Genomic DNA, 21,452 nt, shown 5'->3' with positions numbered 1-21,452 from the left:
ATAAGTTAGCTTGTTAGCCAGCTATGTTTACATGGACTAACAATAAATAAGGATATATAAACAACATGTTTACATGGACATACAAACACAGCCAACCAGCTTTAGGTTCCCACTGGCCTACGTTTCACTGATTGCAGTACATTTGCGTTTCTATACAAGTGTCTTATTTGTAAATGTAGGATTTAATGGGACTCTATACAGCAATTTGTAACAATTTGCATATATTAATCACTTTTTCATCGGTCATATGTGAGCGGATTGTAACGTGATGTGAAAAATGATGTTGGATAGAAATGGAGTCTGCTAACATAAAACAACGACCAGCTTCCACACCAACACAGAAGTTCCACAGAGAACCTTTAATGCCAAATAAACCTCTGTTCAAAACTAGAGTCGGGATGAGGTTAGCCTAGCTTAGCATAAAGACTGGAGGCAGGGGAAATAAGATAGCCTGGCTCTGTCCAAAGTTTAAAAAAAAAAAAAAAAAAGCCAACCAGCACCTCCTATAAATCTATTCTTTTAGATAATATGAACATGTGAAATAGTTTGGTTTGTATGTAGTCAAAAATGTGGTGAACAACCTCTGGATGTAGTGACAGTGTGCAGCTTCCTGGTGTTTGTTGTCACAGTGAAGTTGCCATTGTGCCTGTTCAGTGCAGTCAGTTAGCCCTCTTGTTCGGTGTGCGCCAAGGTCAACTGAAAAATCTGAACAGAAATAATACATGAGAAACAAAAATGAATGCTCGTTAGCTTCTGATGCTAAGGATTGAAGGGGATTTTTAGATATAAAGGGTCTTTTGATAATTCTAGTAATAAGAAAATGAGTTTGAAATCCTTCAGCTGGTGATGATAAGCTAATTTTGTAACACACAATTTGCACTGGCTAAATCTTTGGTGAGACTTATGTTGTCTCTTATTAAGATGATATTAGATGTTCTTGGCAGCCACAATTTGCTGCTGGGTTGTAAAAACATTGGAAGTTGCCGTCGCTTTAAAAAGTCTTTTTATCTGTGTTTTTCCAGAAACTGAAAGAGGAGGTGGTCAGCTTCCTCTGGAATTATGCCGTGAGCAAGGTCTGTGGACTGTGTGTGTGTGTGTGTGTGTGTGTGTGTGTGTGTGTGTGTGTGTGTGTGTGCGCGCTCGCGCAGCCCGAAGTCTGCAGCTGCCTTGACTGAGTGTTTTTGCCATTTTACAGAATTTATCAAAGGTTTTGGCAAATAATTCAGAATACTCATAATTGCTAACACATTGTTTGTGCTGCAAAACATTTCTTACATATAACTTACAAAAGTAGAAATCTAGTATCTACAATCTTAAACTGAACATCCAGTACATGGACAAAGTTGTGCTCATAGTTTGTTTTATATTGGCAGTGGATAAAATGACTGTGTCATCTGAAATAGGTCAGTTGTAGTTATGAACTCATAAAGAATTATCAGAAACTCAGCTGCTCCCTTCAGGTTTATGAAGATGAAAGCATTTTTTGAGTCAGTGTTTTACTGCTACACCACCAAACATCTCATGCAGTGTGTATGTCAAATGTTGAGTCATCTATACAAAACTCTGAAAAAAATGTGTGTGTGTGTGTGTGTGTGCTCTAACAGGATCCAGAGATGGCCAGCTGTGGCTACAGGGCTTTGGCAGATTTTCCTGAAGCGGCCCACACAATAAATCTCCTTCCTGAGGCAGTAAGACTCCTGCTCCACTCTCCTAACAGTCTCAAGTCTATCTGAGAAAGTCATGCAAATTATGACATGGAAAGGTTATATTTGAATTAACCATTAGCCTATATATTCAATATAAGGTGAAGGTTTTCACAGGGTATCTACAGAAAAAGACATGTTACAATAAACCAAAGGTCAGGTCTTTAGAGGTATCAGAATATTCTAAAATCAGTGATGTATCTTTTTCTATTCACTGCCATGTGTAAAGCTGCTATATCCATTTAATACAGTGAGTAAGCTGGTGCAGATTTGTTTGAGTTGTGTTTGCGTCTTAGTTTTTAGCCATGCTAGCGGCATAGTTCTGGGGATGGTAATGGTGGTCTCCTGCACTACTTCGATCCACTCTGAAATATTCACTAAACTATCAGATGATTTGCCCATCAACCCTAGCTGTACTTTGTTCTTATTGCTGTTGTGTGTTGTGTTCTGTTATTATTGCTGTTGTGTGTTGTTAGGCATGCTAACATGCTAATATCAGATGGCGAACATGGGAAAACATTATAGCTGATAAAAAGTAGCATGATAGCGTTGTTATTCTGAGCATGTTAGCATGCTGATGTTGGCACAGAGCTCAAAGCACCACTGTGGCTAAGTGCCATCTCACAGAGCCAGCAGCATGGCGGTCAACCTGTTAGCTCCTAATTACAAAAAAAATCAAGATAGTATTAACAGCCTGTGCAGTCCACTGCAACTCACTTTAGACTGCATCAAAAGGCCAACAATAATATTTAGCTCCTGTAACTTCCACAGCACCGTGCAAACAGTAGCTAGCAGGTGCTTCCTTCAAAATGTAGGATTTACTCTAACTTACCAACTGTAAGATAAATTAAATAAGATAAATGTTTGTACGTATGCGTTTGTTTGGCTTTAGAACACATGCGTTGCACTTCAACTGTTCTTACATCTGTATGGTCATTTAGCTCAGTTTATAGGTTCTGATTAGATCGGCTGTAGCTTTATGTTCAGTTCATATTGTCCGTTCCTTAGCATTCAGGTGTATGTATTGCCTCTGCTCTGTGCACTCTGTAGGCCAGACCACCTGCAAAGCTCCCTGAAAATGAGGAGGATCTACAGGAGGAGGAGAAAGAAGAGGAAGAAAAGGATCTCAGCATCCCAGGTTCATCTTATGTGAAGCTGATGGCTCTCACCCCCGCATCTGTCCTACCAGGTAAATTGTAAAATTATAGTCAGTCAGAGATGAGGCTTCATACTGGTGCTATGGTGCTTCCAGCTGGGCCCGGCGCTTCATCAAACACAATCGGCAGTGTTAATAGTAGGAGGGCAGTGAAGCATCATATTGGAGGCAGGTTTGGATTTTGGGTGATGCCGTGAACCTCGTGCCCATCTGTCATTGTCATACCTTACACTCCTGGGACGTTCAGTTGTAGTTTTGCTTCAGTCTTACATATTTTGAGAATTCCTCCTCACAGAATTTCATCTTGATATCTACTTGATATTTCAGCCTTTGAACTCTTCCTCACCTCGCTGGTGAAGCAGGAGATGAGCCAGATGCCTCGGGGGGTTTACTTCTCAGCCCTGAGAGGAGGAAACCTGCGTTCGGACCAGGGTAAAACCGTGGCAGGAATTCCATCGTTCATGCTGAAAACCTACGAGAAAAACAAGCAGCCTGGCCTGAAGACCGGACTAGCAGGTGACAACATGTTATATTTTTATTTTATTGCTTTGTGGAAATATTTGTGTTCAGTTACATTACACTGCAGAGGTGTTTATGGTTATTGTTGTTATTGTGTCCACTTACATATTGAACAAGGAATCTGCGTCAGTCAATAATATAATAATTATTGCAGTTGTTATTGGACAGGAGTCTGGTACAAATAACATTGCCTAATAAACTGTATGAACTTACCACACTTGCAAACTGACAACTTGTTGACTGTATCCAGCGCTCCAAAATGTTAAATGTACCCAATTAGTAGGTGTGTGCATCTCTCTTATAAGATACATGGGCTACGATATGATACGATACTTTTTATTATGGAACGATCCGATACAAAAAATCTTTTCCTTATAAACTTTGTCATTGTGAATTGATCACTTTTGCAATGTTAGCTACAGCAAACTGAACCACTGGAGGGGTTAAATGATTGGAAGAACTGTGTTGTTGTGATGTGAATGTAATGGAAGGAGGAGAAGAAAGGCAACACTTAGTGGCTGCATGTTATCAATAACATTTTTAAATACTTACGCAAGTTAGTATTTTAAACTGAAACCATGATGTTTTCCTAAACCTAACTTAATGCCTCAGCATTGACCAAACTGTGTGTGTGTGTGTGTGTGTGTGTGTGTGTGTGTGTGTGTGTGTGTGTGTGTGTGTGTGTGTGTGTGTGTGTGTGTGTGTGTGTGTGTGTGTGTAGCTGGGCTGCTGCTCTGTTACGAGCTGCCTCTGCAGACGGATCGTGATGGCAGACCAATTGATCGTTTCCTCATAAGCCGCAGCCGCAGCTACCAGCAGACCTTGACGGCCCTCATTCATGAAGTAGGTCTAACCCTTCTCCTCCTCTGCCTCTCACACTCCTCTGTGGTTTTAACCAAACCTCTGCTTGTTGTTTTTGATGTGTAGGTGAACATTCAGCCATCTGAATGGCACCGTGCCCTCTTCCTGCCCCAGGCCTGGCGAGGTTTCATGAGCCGAGCTTTCCACGCTATCCTACAGGTTTGTGCTTCTGACCGTTGATGGATGTATTACATGTTTATTAGAAAAGAGACTGGGTTCAACCTCTAAGGATTTTCAGCAGGGCAGATTTAATGAAAAACACCCGTTTCCATAATTGATATTTCACCAGTAAACGTGACATCATGTCTTGACAGACTGCACTTGACAGTCCATAAACTGCTGACGCAGCAGGAATTACAAGGATATGTATGGAAGTTTGTGGCTGCCAATATTAGAATGACATGAAATGAAATTATTGAATCAAATTAGAATTTTGTTTTCAATATGTGTGCGTGATGTTTGACAAAAGATAAAACAATGTTAGGCCCAAAGGACAATGGGTATGAAAATTAACTTTTTAAAATGTTAAATGAGTAGTTTTTCAGTGTCCACTTCAACCACACCCCTTGGTCTCAGAGAGAAGGTTTGTTCAGTTGTCACAAAGATGGATCTTTTGTTATCACATGACCTACTTATGAACGGTCTTCATGTGATAACCGACGTTCCTACTGTATAGTGGAGAGATCATAACTGTGGATAAAGCCAGTGAGTGTCAAACGTCACATTCAGGGTCTAAGACCACATAAATCATCAAATCTCAGGTTACAGCCAGGGACAATTTTATTGCATTTTTATAAGTCCAGTTTGCTGTGTCATTTTCTGTTTCAATCTTATGTTTAATTGAAAATGAAAAAGGTCTTTCCACATTACATTTTGTTGTTTTGTGCACTAAAAAATATTTATCAATGGAGTTTTAATTTTCATTTTGGCATTATATGTATGAATTATTAATTTCTTATTAAAAAATAAAAGGGTAAAAAACATTATGCAAACAGATATTGAAAATTAAATTTAAATTTAATTGAATTAAATCAATTTGATTAAATTATTTGATTTTCATATTGGCAGCTATGGAAGTCTGTAGTTATGTCTATGTCTCGTTCTGAAAGTTATTATGTCTGTAAAAACTGTAATAGTGAAACAAGTTGGCAGCAGGTCAACATGAAGAATACCTTCTAACCTTAAAACAAGTCATTTGTCACAATTACTGGTAAAAAAAAAAAGAGAGAGAGAGTTGACTATAAATGACTCAGTAATTATATCAGTTCTAATGCAACAACAAAACTGTTTCGCTGTTATTTATTCCATTATTTCTTCTTCCTTTGTATTGGCCTTCAAAAACCCATCCTGACAAAGTTTCTCTGAGTTTGACAGAATGAATCGGATGTCTTTCATGGTCAAGTTAACTGGTTTTCAATGGTTTAATTCATGTGTGTGTGCTCAGGGTCGACGTGCTGATTTGGAGATGCAGCAGAAACAGGGCAAAGGGAACCCACAGGAGCTGCAGTACAAACAACACTGTGCCTGGCTGTGGTGAGAATCACTTACATGAATATACTGCTAGCTTTATGCTTACACACACATTCAAAACAAGGTAACTACTAAAGGGGATTCAGTGGTAGCATGTAGTAAAGTGTACCATTTTTGCAGACAATAATGATGCAATGACATGTACTGTATTATTATCTTATTATTGATAGCTTTCTCTAAACTGAATGTGTGGACATTATGGCTCAAATTGAGGAAACCTCATGAATGTGTCTTGTTCACGCACACATTGTACCTAAGATATACATGTCCAGAAACATCTGCAGTTTTAAGGTGTAGTTGTTGCATAGTGTAGCTGCTCCCGGTCTCATAGACAGTACAGTCTGCTGACCAGTGAAAAGCCTGCTGCCCCTGACACTTCCAAGTACTCAGACAAGATAGGCATTTCTTCTTGTCCATATTTGCCACATGTCATAGTGACTCATGACTTTGACACAAACAATCATCAAGGCTCAGCCCTGCCCCAGACATTCCTGTCCCCAAAAATGGTTTCCAGCTCCAGGGGGAACCTGAAGCGTTCCCAAGCCAGATGAGATATACAATCTCTCCAGAGAGTTCAGGGTCTGCCCTGGGGTCTCCTCCCAGTTGGTTGTGCCTGGAAAACCTCCAGAGAGGTGCCCAGGAGGCATTCCAACCAGATGCCCGGACCACCTCAACTGGCTCCTCTTTAGATGCTAAAGCCTGGCTGAGCCCAGCAACCCTTTGGAGGAGACTCATATTGGCCACTTGTATGCAGACGTGCTGGTCAGTCAAAAAGCTTTGCCTTCTGGCTCAGCTCCTTCTTGACCATGACGGTCCAATACAATGCCTGCAGTTCACCAAACCGCCAGTCCATCTCACACTCCACTTTCCCATCACTGAACAAGACCCCAAGATACTTAAACTCCTTCACCTGGGACAGGATCTCAGCCCCAACCAGAGGGGGCAATCCACCATTTTCTGGCTGAGGCACCATAGCTCCAGACTTAAAATTGCTGACCCTCATCCCAACCACTTCACACACAGAAATGCAATTTTGAGGTTCCCAAACCAGACACTCTCCTCACCATGGCTGAGCCTTGAGATCCTGTCCATGTATATCATGAACAGGATTGGAGCAAGGGAGCATACTCTACAGTCCCCGACCTAAGTGACACTGAAAAGGTGTGTCAACCAAGACAGCCCAATGTCCAGAGCCTTCAGCATCTCAGGGCGAATCAAACAACAGTCAGAGCCTTCCCCCCAGCGACCTGCAATGCCATAGAGGTGACCCTCATGTTCCTCAGGAGGAACTCCAACAAAGCAGAGTATCCCCACATCCGCCCAGGACCTCTTACCCTGGGCAACTCCAGAAAAGGAGAGAGTCCAGCCCCTCTCCAGGAGTTTAGTTCCAGAACTGGCACTGTGTGTGGAAGTGAGCCCAACTATATCTAGTTGGTACCTCTCTACCTGCTGCACCAGCTCCAGCTCCTTCCCTGCCAGAGAGGTGACATTGCACGTACCAAAAGCCAGTCTGCAAAGCCAGGGGTCAGGACGCCCAGGGTCCCTGCTCCCGCCTGCCACCCTCGCCCACCGCACTCACCCGCAATCACTGTTTCTCTCTGTTTCTTTCTGTTTCTTTCATCCTTTCTTCCTCATCTTTGTTTTCTCTCCATCTTTTTCTCCTCCTCCCTCAGGGCCAGAGATCAGCTGGCAGACGTCATCAAAGCTGCGACAAAGTGAGTCCCCTGCTTGTGATCACTACATTGTAGACTGACAGAAAACAAAATAGTTGGTTACAACTTAATATGTTGCATTCAATCACACATGTGATCTGGCCCTCTGAGAGTCAATACTAACAATGCTAACAATAGGATGTTCTTTGTATTGTTCAGGGACAGTCCTGTTGTTCAGGGAAACTCCATCCTGGCTCTGAGCGGCCTGGCTGCTGTCCTCGCTAAATATGAGAGCAACCTGCCTGCTGATAGTGACGGCAGCCTCGGGGTAACACACTCAATATCTGAACCCAATCACTGTGTGGTTTAGTTCTCAGATCCCACAAACAAAGCTGTGTATGAAGGCACAGCTTATGCAGAATTCTCTGTAAACCATCTTTACCGACTTGTCACTGTAGGCTGGACCAGAATTTGTGCCCACAGCCAGCTGGTTGGCCATGGTTCTCAACACCCTGCTCAGCATCAGCAGCAGCAGCTACAAGGCCCGAGGACAAGTCTTCCCATGGTTCCTCCATGTAAGTTTCATCAGAGTTTTGCTTGATGTTTTTGTGTCATCTGACCTGAAAACTACTATAAATATAAGTGTGTAAAATGAAATTAATATAGAACATTTTACAGTGCGAGGCCTCAAAGTGCTTACAAGTAGATTTAATAAAAACATCAGAGCATAAAAACAGAAAAAAAGGATAAACAATTAAACAAAAACAACGACAGATCATAAAAAAGACACAAAATTCTAAACACTAGACGGCGTGAGGCGAGACAAAGTTTGCCAGTTTGAATAAAAATGGATTCAGGGCTCGATTTACAGGAGGTTGCAGCAGTTTTCAGTCTTACAATTGCTGTCCATGTGTCATCCGTTCATTCAAGTATTCAATTCGATCTGGCAAACAAAAATGAAAAAACTGGTGAGACGATTTTTTTCCATTTTATTCATTTCATTTATTATTTTTTTTTTTTTTTTTTTTTTTGATAAATTGACTATTGACTAAAAATAACAGGCCAAGTATTTATGCATGTATGTATGTATGTATTTATTTAACCGGGCATGTCAATAAGAACAAATTCTTATTCACAGTGGTTGCCTGGCAAAAGCCTCTTGAGGGAAAGGGCTTGGAAATATCAAAAGCTAAAATTCAACAGTACATTCAACATATCCACTACTTACATTCAAGCATATGAGACAAGCATTACATAAACACAGTCTAACACACAAGCAACAGTAATAATAATAATAATTCATTGCAGCTCTAAAATCAGAATGTTTTTCATTACAACTGCTGCTCATTTCACTGATTACACTTCATTGTAGACAAAGACTGGAATTTGAACTTTCTATTTGTAAAAATGCAATCCAGTGCTTGAAACTGTTCCAGGAACCAAAAGAAAGGAAAACAGTGTCTCAGGTTTCTGGAATGCACTTCTTGTCTTGCATATCAATGCTGTGTAGTACACTGTAAGTGTCCAAAAGGGAAGTGGAAGCGTCTTGATTTCCAGAAATGTTAGCACATACAGTACTTAAATAACGGTTTTGTTATTGATACTGAACAACACCAGTTTACACACCGAGACACTGTGCCTTGATAGAAAACACGAAACCTTGTTTTCTATCCCACTGGTGGCAGTGTGGGTGGAGGTTTGGAAACCACAGGTAGTGTAGTTGCTATCTGTCTTGTTGAGATGAGGAGTGCTTTGTGACAAGAAAACATCATTACAGCACCGTCAGCCTTTGACACAAGCTGCCTTCCAAAGTGTTTTTACTACTAACTCACTGGTTGTGTTCCCATGGACACTGGGTACCTGCTGAGCTGCAACGGAGGGATAGTTACACAAACCTTATAATGGCTTAAGATGACTGCATTTTTGCACAGAGTGAAGACTGTGGAAACTCACTTCATAGTTGGCATGGAGAGGGGAAATAATTATAGTGAACAAAAACTTCATGTACTGTATATCAGTTAAGTTTAAGAGACTTTCTGACAGCATGAATGGGCTTGTGTTCTTTGTGTGTGGCTGCTGAGAACATGACATGTAATGAGCCTTAAGCTCCTGCAGGTGTCCTTGTTTCTTTGCTGCTTTCTAACTGCTACACTGAGTATGTAATCTGACCCTGTAAACACCACACAGCAGTGCCTTCTCCTCACTGACTAATTATATGGAGTAATAAAATCGGCTGTTGTGCTGTTTCAATCACACCTGACACCCTCCTTCCCTCTCAGCGCTCCTACTCCGGTGAGAACACTGCAAGTGCCATAGCTCGCTCCTGTGCCAGCTTGGCCTTGTCCCTGCTGGTCCCGGTGCTGGTGGTGTGGCAGAAGGATGATCTGGTCCAGGTCCTGTCAGTGCTGCAGGCTGGCCTGCCGGGCTCCCCCACCGCTGATGACTCCCAGGCTGTCCAGTTCCACTCTGGTCTTGCACTCGGCATGGTGCTTTCCAGTCTGCAGCATCAGCGCCTCAGGTAGGGTCTGTGTGTCTGTAGTAACGACTCAAACACAGGCTGTAAATATCATTTACCTCCCGTCACCTGTCTGCCTCTCTCTGTTGTACAGTGATGTCCTGGTTCAAAAGGACACCGATCTTCTCTTCAGCTCTTTGGAAGCCCTGGAAAGCTGCTCCTTCAACCCCAACCTGGAATACAAGTCAGTGCCTGGTCATGACCTGATGTGAAGTCCTAACCAGCAGGAGTCTGACAATATGCTGTAGTCTTTATACCAGTGCTTTCCAACTGGTTGTTTGTGATGATATGAGTGACGTGTAGTGAATTCCTGGCATTGTGCTTTTATTTTTGAAATATAATTTCTGCCTGCAGAATGACAAACAAAGCTAGTGTGCAGTTTTACAATACAATTATCCGGTCATGTGATGCTATTAAAGTCACACTTTGACCAGAGGCACTATGTAGTTTTTGGAGAAGAAATTCAAACTCACTTTTAATATTTACAATATTAATGAGGTAATAATACAAACATAGAAATATGTATTTTTTCCATAAGTGAATAAACAAGCTGTTCTCAGAGGAAAATAAGGTCCCAGAACACTGTTTGAAGCTAGAAAGGTGGCAGGGTCCGCCACTTATAAACAAAGTAAAACGGTATACATTGTGTTGTCCTTTAAGGTCAGTTTGTGTATTCAGTTTCTTCAGTCATGAAAACAAAGAGAGTTTGTTTAGGCAGAATAAAACTAGCCAATGAACATCTGTCTCTTCTCATTAACATGTATTTCCTACAGAGCTACATGTGCTCCATCATAAGGATATCCTGTTAAAGTATTACTTCTGTAAAAGTAAAAAATAACCCATACAAATGGTACTTCAGTAAAAGTCTGAAAGTAAAGCCTGATTTTTAATATGCATAAGTATGTGCACAAGTATATGTACAAGTACAAGTAAATTCTACATAATTAACATAAATGTATGTACTGTATACTGTGGGTCTACTGATTATTGCAATCTGTGTTTTTCTTTGTTTTTTTTTATCCAGATGCAGATAAAAGTTATAAAAATGAATGTGCAGCAGTCAAAAGTACAATATTTGCCTGCAAAATGTAGCAGAGTGAAAGTACAGAAAATGGAAATACTAAACTACAAGTACCTCAAAATTGTACTTAAGTACAGTACATGAGTAAATGTACTTAGTTACATTCCATCGCTGCCCTTACCCTGCACATTAATATATCATACGTAGTGTCCTTTTTCCTGAACCCTTCCTCCTCTCTCCTCCCCCTCAGAACTGGCTGTGTGTTGGGTCTGGCTCTGGTGCTCGCAGCTCTCTGCAGTAGTGGACAGACGGACCAACATGTCCACGTCACCCAAACACTGGACAAACTACTGTCCAACCTGCAGGACAGCAGTGGGCAGGGACGCATGCTGCAAGAGGTACAAACCACCCTGCACAACACTAGTTTTACTATGGTGCAGTTTGAGAGGTCATTGACATATTTGATTTCCAGTTCTTCCTCTTCCTCCTTCTCTTCCTCCACATGTGCAGGTCTTGGCGTACTCTGTGGCATGTGTGGGCGTCTCTGCCTTTAGTGGAGGTCTTATAGATGCTGCCAAGGCTGAGGAAGTAATGAACACTCTGCGCACCCTGACCGAGGAGAGCCAACAGGTCAGCAGCAGAGGCTCTTGTCAGTGAGATTGTTTCAGGAGGGTTAGCAGCTGCTTCATTTGCAGTAATTCTGATGTTACCACACCACAACAATCTCTTGATGGACCTGGATGAACAACAGGGATGGGAATTGAGATCTTCTATATTTTTTTTTTCTCATCTTGGCTACAGTGCTCACGAGTTGTCCAAGACAATTTTAGTATTTTGATGTAAATTTACTGAAGTAATGCACTCAGTACAATTTTGAGGCCTTTCTATAGTCTAACCCCAGTTTTCCATACTGTTCAGACTCCAGGCTTCTCCCTGGCTCTAGGGTTGGTGGTCCACGGCCTTTCAATGTCTGGCCACGGTAAAGCAGAGGACATCCATCCTCGCCTGCTGGCTGCTTGGATCAAGATCTTACTGGCTGAGGTAATACATCTACCTTTTCTTTGCCATTTACAGATCCATTAGATACCGAATTTATCATAAATCTACATCTCTTGTCAATCTAAAACTATCAGAATGTAAAAGCGCCTGGTGCAGCATACATATCAGAGTTCATACTTCTGATGAATACTGAGGAGAAAATTGAAATAAGAGCTTTTCTTTTTCACACTCTTGTCACGTTGTCTCTTGACTGTTAGAGGAAACCCACACAAATGCATGGAGAGCATGCAAACTCCACACAGAGACAACCTGTTATATAATATATTCAAGCCTTTACTCTGATTTCTGCTCAGTAGAGGATTATTTCTTTGTTTCAGGGTTGTCCCACCATGCAGCGACTGGCTGCCATCAACGGCCTGGTGGCTTTAGTTGGATCAGAGAGTTACCTCATCCAGGTGGGAAATCCTCTTTTCTTCTGCGATCAGTTTTTACAAACCTTGCATATTTTTTTATTTGTTTGTTTCACAGCAAGCAGTGCAAAATGTAAACAGACACCAGCCGTCTGGTCAATGTGACACTGCTGTTCGAGGGCTGCTCACTGATTATCTGGTTACCCTGAAACAGTGAATTTTGACTCATCAGGACCATTGACGGTAGAAAACGTGGATGATGCTTTCAGGTCTAAAAAGTGAAGTCAATGCTAAAGTGCCTTAAACCTGCAGTTTTTGTAATAGCCAGCAGGGGGCAACCCCACTGGTTTAAAAAACAAAGTTCAGAGGTATATAAGCTTATGAGAAAATGACCCTACTTCTCTCTTTTTTTATAACCTCAGTAAACAGTCTCCTAATGAGTTTATGACCTCAATCGCTAGTTTCAAATCTTCAATCCAGCACGATGTTCATTTAGTAAATCATGGTTCCATTTAGAAAATATTAGACGATAAGCAGGGTATGCTTTAAGGCGTGGCTACATTGCGAGTTGGTGTATCCTCAGTCAGATCCAATCAGGAGATGCGACCCAGCTCCACGCTCTCATCCAAATATGGTAATTTCTGGTTCAGAAAAATACAATATAGAGACGGCCATATCGCCAAACTTGAGGCTTCAAAACAGTACTCGGCAAACCAATGATTATTTTCTGTCACTGAGCCATTATTTGATAGTTGAAAGTGTAGAGATAAACAGGAAATGTGAGGCGGAGAGAGACTGGAGAGGGTGAAGGAAGCACACTAGAAGTTATTTATTGATTTATTTTTTATTCTAAATCACCATGTTTTTGAGAAGCCTTAACATTAAACCAACAATGTGATTTAGCACTTACTGTAAGTACTTTTTTGTCTGACAATCAGGTCTATGTGGGCAGTACATTAATACAAATGTTTCAGTCTTGGGGTGAAGTATTTCTTAGTGATTCCTTTTTGCTGGAATGAGGCCATGAATGTTTCTGTCCCTGTACGTTCCATCAAGCTTGTTGTCCTGTTTCACAGCTAAAGAGCGAGCTGGAGCTCTCCTCCCAGCAGCAGAGCAGGCTGAACGAGGTTATTCGAGCCATCACACAGGTATGAAGACACATTTCATGCTTAATGCTGTTTTTTCATTGGTGAAAATGTGACCTCCTCTCAGATGTCTCAAGTATGTCAGACACTTCTCCTCTTTCCCAAAACGTCCATTACTACATGGCTATGCACTTGGAAGTGTGTAAATACTCTTCCTCCCTGCAGTATCATCGAAGAATAGCTGCTAACAAAGCCCGGTAACCCTGGTAATGAAATGCAATCAGTGCGTGCCTGACTCATCGCAGCTGAAAGTGGCAATCATAAATGCTCCATGTGTGTCACTGTTTGATTAAAGATATCTAATGGTCAGATTGGCTTTACATTTGTAATTTAGATGATTCTGCCTTTCTTCTTGTGCCACCTTCACAGAAAATGTTCCACTTGCACTAAAGGCTAATTACCATAACACTTGTGAAGCACATTTAAGCCTAACTTGTTTAGTTAGTTCTGATTACATTGAGCTGGCCTTTGCTCATTATGTCATTGGCTTATTGGCTTGTTTTGCCTCTCTTGTAGATCATAGCATTCTCAGGAGCCATTGGTTTGCAGTCCAACAGTGCTTGTTTGGTGGGTCATTTGCATTTGGCCCATATGTCCACCAGTCACAGTCACACAGCAGGTAGGTGCAAGTGTGAACCTCCTTGTTACCACAGTTGAGTGGAATGGAGTTGACTTAAGTTCCTCTCTGTCCACAGAATGTGTGTGATATGTTTTCTCTTGTCCTGTCTTCCTCTCAGTTCCTCAGGATTTCAGTTACCTCTCAGAGAGAAGTGTCATCAGATCCATCATTGACTTCCTCACAGAGGCAGGAAAAAAAGGTTTGTTGAGACGTTTATAACTACCTTTAAACATCACCACTTTGAAGATAATATATATAGAAATAATTATTGACATTGCCTGCATATGATATAATTTCATTAGCTTATTTTTGTGAATAACCTCTCTTCCTGTGGTGCAGGTCCAGAGTTTTCCCACCCAGCTGTGGTTAAGACTGCTCTGACCCCCCTGGCATCAGTAGGAGCCAGTTTCCAGTACCCACCCATCAACTGGAGTGCCGTCCTGTCACCTCTGATGAGGCTCAGCTTCGGTAAGAGTTCTCACATATTTGTGTCGTTGTACCTAAGGGCTTGCAGAGCCAAAGCACTGAGCTCAGCAACTTTTTCCTTTGACAGGAGAGGATGTACAGCATCAGTGTGTGGTGCTGGCAGCGTGTCAAGCTCAATCATCACAGAGTGCCTCTCTCTTTCTGGGCTCCTGGCTGTCACCGCCCCTTGTGCACAGTCTCAGTGTAAGTTCCCCTAGAGTGTTTCTGTATCAGGTCCCAGTAATGACTTTTAATACTCAGGTGAATCCTACACAGAACAGCCTGACTGATACATCTACATGGTTGATATTATTAGTTGATGTTAGCTCATCCCAGATATATCAGTTTCTGCATGTATGCTGGACGATTAGCAGCAAAGCATTTCGGTCCAGGAAGATATAAGATATGCCAAATATATAGTTAATCTTTAAGAGGATGCACCTTCTCAGTGTTTTATTTTGTGGTGTTAAACCAAAGCCATATTCAAAGTGTTTATCTTCAGGACACAGTGGGCAATTCTCAATTTCAACAACTTATTCTGGCCATGATGACCAACATGCTAACGTTTCGGCTTAGTGGCTTTCCGCCCTCTATCACTCCTGATGAGCACATCAGCTCCTTGCACAGTAGCTCTACTGTCACTGAATGTTGCACGTGAAGAACTTTGAGTGGTCGGTAGACTTGACTACAGTCAAAATGGATATTAGAATAATATTCTTTCTCCGCCAGTACCAGACTCGGGCTCACCTATATGAGAACTTGGGCCTGTGGATGAAGCATGTTGCTGAGGACAAGCTCCAGGTCCATGTGGAGAGTCTGGGCCTGCAGCAGTTCCAGGATGACCTTCGTCCCCAGCGTCTGTCTATATGCCACTCCCTACTTCGGGGCCTCAATCAGGCCATGGCCCTCCCAAATCCCCCCAACAACTGCTGGACCATCCTCTGCTCCACCACCGAGAAGATCTTCACCCTCCTGCCCAACCAAATCCAGGTACAGGGTGGAAAGGACTTAAGTGTTTATGCATTCAGAAACTACTTTATACCTGACACTGTAATTGTACATTGTCAATCACTCCTATCCTCCTATTCCCAATCATAGTCTTCTGCTGATGACAAATTCTTTTGTTTTAGGATAATGAAGTGGATTTCTATGTGGGAATCGCCAAATGTCTGTCTGAGATGTCTGATTCAGAGATTGACCGAATCGCCCGAGTCACAGAGGTACAGCATGATGTGACAATAAGTTCAAACTGTTGTATAGACAAGAAAGAAAAGCATTTGTGTCATGTGCTAACATTTCCTAACGTAAATGGTATAGTCTTGCCAATGTAAATGTAATTTTATTTTCAGGTGGTTCTTCAAGAGCATTTTTTGTGGCCTGTTACATGCTACAGTTTCCACCTGCAGTGCTAGAAATCAGATGTCTACCAAATAATATATTGTACAGAGTATATTGTACAACTACAGAGCTTGAGTCAAATGTGGTTAGCCTAGCTTAACATAGAGACTGGAATCAAGGGGAAGCAGCTAACCTGTTATTTCTGTTCAAAAATACACCTGCCAACATCTGTAAAGTTAACTGATTAACATTTTGTCTGTAATCCATACAGATCTAAATATAGAAATGACTGCTTGTGGTTTTTACTTAACTTAAATGTACTACAAGGAACTTTTAATTGGTTATGAAACGGTCTCAATTTAATACTGATGCTACTATATGACCATCAGCAAGACAATGAGGGTTTTCTATGTAGCTATTCTTAGTGCCTGTTGCAGGGTTAGGCTTACATGTGAATGTTGATAGCTTTAAAACAAATCTTTCTTTGCTTCATCGTCATCATATTAGAGTTCTTAATCTCAAATAGCAACAAATAGATACATTTACCACATCGCAAGAAGCTGTGTTCAAAAAAGAAAATTAGTTGCATTTTTCTCTCACCTGCTTCCAAAACAAATGATGAAGATCTTTATGACATGAGGCGGTGGTGCTCATTCAATTTTTATCCACAGGGGGAGCCATTATTTTTTTGACTTTACTATAGCATCTTTCAAATCAATCTGATGGCCTCATGTTTGTTTTGTTTGCAATTTAGGTGAAAACAGTTGCCGGCTAGTGGTTAGCATCATTAGTGGTTTAGAAAAGCTAGAGGTATAAAAAAAATACTGCATGGTGGTGAATCAAGATCTGTACTCTGTCCTGTTCAGGATGGGATGGAGAAGACCTGCTTCATCCTGGCTTACTTGACCTCCCAGGGCAGAGTTCCTCTCCTGGGTCTCAATGATATCATTGCTGGTGTGCTTCGTGGTTGGCCAAGCCAGAGAGTTGGCTGGATCCTCCTGCAGACCTTTTACCAGTGTCGCCTGGCCACCAGCTCCAACACAGGTTATCCCAGAAATGACTCAAACTTCTCTTTCTGCATTCACATCATATAGATGGAAGGACAATTTTATGGATAGGAATCTAAACTCAATGTTTATTACAGCAGTAAAAGAAAAAGAAGTAGTAGATACTGTCAATGGATGTAAAAACAAAAAATCAACAGACTGTGATGACATCAATATGACCGTAGTAAAAAAGTGTAATTGAGGGCATTTCAAAACCATTAACATACATTTGCAACTTATCATTTAAAACTGGTATATTTCCTAATAAAATGAAAATCGCAAAAGTCATACCTTTATACAAATCTGGGAACAAACACCACTTTACAAATTACAGACCTGTCTCTTTGCTTCCACAATTCTCCAAAATTCTTGAAAAACTTTTCACAAAACGGCTGGACAACTTCATAGACAAACACAAACTTCTCACTGACAGTCAGTATGGATTCAGGGCAAACAGATCAACGGCATTGGCACTAATGGATTCAATAGAGGAAATATCAAATTCTATAGATCAAAAACAGCATGTACCAGGAATATTTGTCGACTTAAAGAAAGCATTTGATACAATTAACCATAAAATATTATTCAATAAATTAGAACGGTATGGAATCAGGGGTTTAAGTTTACAGTGGATGAAAAGCTATTTGGATGACAGAAAGCAATTTGTAAAACTGGGTGATTTTTGTTCCAGATCCTTACAAATTACTTGTGGTGTCCCCCAGGGGTCAGTGTTGGGACCAAAATTATTTATACTTTACATTAATGATTTATGCAATGTGTCTAAAATATTAAAACCTGTACTATTTGCGGATGATACAAATATGTTTTGCTCTGGAAATTATTTGCAGCAATTAATGCTTAATGTCACCACAGAATTGGATAAACTAAAATTATTGTTTAAAGAAAATAAACTATCATTAAACTTGAACAAAACAAAAATAATGCATTTTGTTGTATATCTGTATATATTGGGATTTCACTGGTTGAAATCCAGATGCACTTGATAAATAGGAAAGATTTAATGGCTACACAATACATAGTATGCTCTTCTTCATGGTACAATACATGTGTGTCATTGTCCTCCCGTGCTCATGATGTTTGTTCTTGTTACAGGCGTCTCCAAACGGATGGAGTGGCTCCTGGAGCTGATGGGACACATTCGAAATGTTGCCTATGGTGCAACTACTGTCGAATGTGGAGACACCAAACTGGTAAATTTCTGAGCCATTCTGGAAAACTGCAGTGTGTTTTTTTTAAACAGAACTGTCATACCACAGATGACTGACCCTGTGTTTAAAGCCCTGTGTTTCAGCATGTAGGTGAGAGTTAAGGGCTCCTCAGAAATGACTGTCATTCCTGAGGCAGATTGGAATGTAGCTCCAGTCTTGTTGGGTGTGTCTGCTAATATAAGTTAAATGAGCAAAGAGGCTTCACATTTTAGTTGATCTTATTTAAAGATAAAATGAACATCACAAGGTCTTATTTCACTTAAGATAACTCAAATAATAAGTAAGCAAGAAATATAAACTATCACAAAGGTTGTTGATGAAGGTTCTCAGTCATCCAGGTCATGGTAAATCTAAGTGCTGTATCGTAGGCAACTGGACTTGTTTCAGTTTCTTGAAGACATTTCACCTCTCATCTAGGAGGCTTTTTCAGTTCTAGCTAACTGGAGAGGAGTTGTGGGCTTTTAAACTCTGTGTGGGAGTGTCCTTACAGAGTCATTAGGGCCTCTTGAAGACTCTGCTGTCCACTTACATCTGAAGGAGAAAAATCATCCCTTTGAGGACAACAATGTAAACATTCTGTCCAGAGAAGACAGCTGGTTTGAAAGAGGAGTAAAGGAATCCATCTTTGTCAAACTGGAACAACTGTCTTTGAACAGAGGAGGTGGCCTAAGACATTACTTATCACCCACCTACAATGCAGTACTGAGTTCCCTCCCCAGACAGCTTAACAACCATTCACACCTGGGCTCACCTAGCCCAAGCAAGGCACATGAAGGCCGGTTGAGTCAATGACCCACAAGTGACCCTAACGACTCTGAAACTCAGGGCTCACACGTGTCCTTGACGACTCTGTAAGGACACTCCCACACAGAGTTTAAAAGCCTGCTGCTCCTCCAGTTAGTTAGAACTGAAGAAGCCTCTTGGATGAGAGGTGAAACATCTTCAAGGAACTGAAACACGTCCAGTTGCCTACAATACAGCACCTAGAATATCACAAAGGTTGTTATCCATGAATGGTGGCCAGCCCTTATAGATACAATATGTAGGAGTTCTGAATTGAAATGTCTAAAAAACGGCTAGGTCGTTGTTATATATTTTGTTGAGTTGTGTACTAAGCCCAAATGTTTCCAACAATGTTCAAATCATAGAAATCCACAAGTTTACTTAAACAAAACACATCCTACAACATCAGGAAAAGTTAGCTGTTTCCTGCTCGGGATCCTGTTACACTCTTTGTTAGTCACATTGTCTGATGATGATGTCAGTGTTATTGGACTCATAGTGGACAGTCTGAAAAAAAGGATTGAAAACATGCAGCCGAACCAGAGGTATTGTTTGATGAGATATTGCCTTATACCAGATGTATGGGTGTTCAGCAGGCCAAAGACAAATGCTCTTGAAACCTGGTCAGACTCACTCACTACAGATAGTATTTTATATTCTGACTAGCTGAACGTAGATTTCTTTTATTTTTCTGCAGGCCACAGACTTCCTGTTTCAGGTTTTTGGTGCCGCTGTAGTTGCCTGGGGTGACCACTTCATGCCCCTCCTTCTTGGCATTAGGGCCCAGTGGTCCCCATGGCAACCCGGCTCAAAGCCCGATGCACTACAACACAGTCTGTACGGTGAGGAGTCACTCACTGACCACGCCCTGCCGCAGTGCCTGCTGGGAATGTCCCACAGCCTGGCACTGCTTTTGAACAAAGAGCCCTGGAGCAGCCAGACACACAAGGTGAGTGTGTTGGATGTAAAGTCTTTTAATTTGAAAAGCAATGGTTTAGGTTTTTAGAGCTGAGCAAGATGATGACAACCTGTATCTGTCCGTCTGTCTGTCTCAGTTCATAGACTGGCTTCTCAGCATCACAGAAGGTCCTGAACAGTGTCTGTCAGCCGCGACCATCAGCACAGCCAAAGGTCAGAACACAACAGAAATCTAACACACACTACTCAGTTCTTTATCTCTCTCTGTAGTGGTTAATCAACATTTCCCATAATGCTTTGAGGGATTTGGACAGGAAGTATCATGTTGCTGTGGATTCAGCGCAGTAGGTTGTGATGGGGGCTTCCATGTGACCCTGTTTTTGTAGCTTATATATTTTTGTACGTTTGGCTAATTTACATCAATTAACAGGAAATGTGTAATATATGACCAGAATGTTACGGGAAAGACATAAAGGTCCGTGCTGTCTCCTAATACCATGTTGTACCACAAGAAGTGATAGTCTGACAGCCCCCATAGTTTCAGCTGGGAGATGTATGCCAGCGACTTAGTCTAAAAGGTCAACAAAATAAACCCAGGAGACAAAAAGGAAACGTTTTTTCACCTTTTTTTCTTACTAAACAGAAAAATACAACCTCTCTCTTTTACTGAACTAAGACGAGCTCAATTGTTTCATTTACTCATTGTAATACACACTCGAGTCAAACTGGACATAAACTAAATAAAACTCACCAAAACAGTCTTGGTTTGTCTTTCCACAGTCAGCTCTGGTTTGGTTGAAAATAAAAAATCCTCAGTTCACAGAGTGAGATGTCGCTCATGCCTCAGTCTGTGTCCAGCCTCAGTCTGTGTCCTGCCTCAGTCTCAGTCTTTGTCCAACCTTGTTCACTGGGAGATGGCTGGGACTGTCAAGCTGGGCCCTGTTGCCTGCACTGACTCCCTCGGTCACCTGAGGTCGCAGCCCAGACAGACGCCCATCAGCTGATATGGCCACTTAGCTCCGCAGATAGCTGAGCTATTTGCTAACGGCAGCTCATTGCTACAGCCAGAGATAGCTAGACAAAGAGTATAGTGAGCACTAGTTAGCGGTTATACTGCCCCCTATAGTTTTGGAGCTACCTTTGAATTATGGCCACTTCTTACTAATTACACTGCTAAATTTGTGCTGAATAAGCTATTAGCAGTTCCTGTATACAGTGTTCCCGTGCATCGATGTTCATACAACTATCACAGGGTTACTGAAAACTAAAAAACCTGATGATTCTCTGGAAAATTCTGGAGTTATAAGGAGTGTCTTTCTCTGATTTCTAAGAAGATTTATGGATTATTTGCAATGGAGTTAAGAGATTATGGTAATCCCTGAGAAGGTGTGTGTCATGCCTGTGTGTGCAGTTTAGACTGATTTATGACTCACAGAAGAACGATTTTGCAGCAATCTGGCACTAATGTTTTGAAAGTACTTGAATCACCACTGTGTCTGTCACAACCTGCTGCTGCATCTGCTGACTGTGTTGGTGGGCGGCC

The 21,452-nt window shown here is 41.4% G+C and overlaps 1 protein-coding gene across 1 annotated transcript in view; it reads left to right on the top strand.

Annotated features, from left to right (window-relative positions):
* focad (focadhesin) overlaps positions 1-21,452 on the top strand; it is a 52,354-nt gene that overhangs the window by 28,489 nt on the left and 2,413 nt on the right. The window contains exons 17-43 of the mRNA XM_084343737.1: positions 1,023-1,073; positions 1,605-1,688; positions 2,754-2,892; positions 3,187-3,375; positions 4,100-4,221; positions 4,306-4,398; positions 5,684-5,772; positions 7,443-7,484; positions 7,641-7,749; positions 7,880-7,996; positions 9,701-9,939; positions 10,031-10,120; positions 11,208-11,355; positions 11,468-11,587; positions 11,876-11,998; positions 12,334-12,411; positions 13,443-13,514; positions 14,028-14,130; positions 14,249-14,329; positions 14,470-14,598; positions 14,684-14,799; positions 15,325-15,585; positions 15,726-15,815; positions 16,800-16,977; positions 18,093-18,190; positions 19,689-19,940; positions 20,047-20,122. Coding sequence (XP_084199863.1) covers positions 1,023-1,073; positions 1,605-1,688; positions 2,754-2,892; positions 3,187-3,375; positions 4,100-4,221; positions 4,306-4,398; positions 5,684-5,772; positions 7,443-7,484; positions 7,641-7,749; positions 7,880-7,996; positions 9,701-9,939; positions 10,031-10,120; positions 11,208-11,355; positions 11,468-11,587; positions 11,876-11,998; positions 12,334-12,411; positions 13,443-13,514; positions 14,028-14,130; positions 14,249-14,329; positions 14,470-14,598; positions 14,684-14,799; positions 15,325-15,585; positions 15,726-15,815; positions 16,800-16,977; positions 18,093-18,190; positions 19,689-19,940; positions 20,047-20,122 — 3,289 coding nt within the window. The remainder of the gene's footprint in view (positions 1-1,022; positions 1,074-1,604; positions 1,689-2,753; positions 2,893-3,186; positions 3,376-4,099; positions 4,222-4,305; positions 4,399-5,683; positions 5,773-7,442; positions 7,485-7,640; positions 7,750-7,879; positions 7,997-9,700; positions 9,940-10,030; positions 10,121-11,207; positions 11,356-11,467; positions 11,588-11,875; positions 11,999-12,333; positions 12,412-13,442; positions 13,515-14,027; positions 14,131-14,248; positions 14,330-14,469; positions 14,599-14,683; positions 14,800-15,324; positions 15,586-15,725; positions 15,816-16,799; positions 16,978-18,092; positions 18,191-19,688; positions 19,941-20,046; positions 20,123-21,452) is intronic.

The sequence above is a fragment of the Pagrus pagrus genome (assembly GCF_965226575.1).
Source record: "Pagrus pagrus genome assembly, chromosome: 22".
In the NCBI taxonomy this organism is placed as follows: Eukaryota; Metazoa; Chordata; class Actinopteri; order Spariformes; family Sparidae; genus Pagrus; species Pagrus pagrus.
Note: the sequence above shows the minus strand (reverse complement) of the source record. Positions and strands in the feature narration are given on the sequence as shown.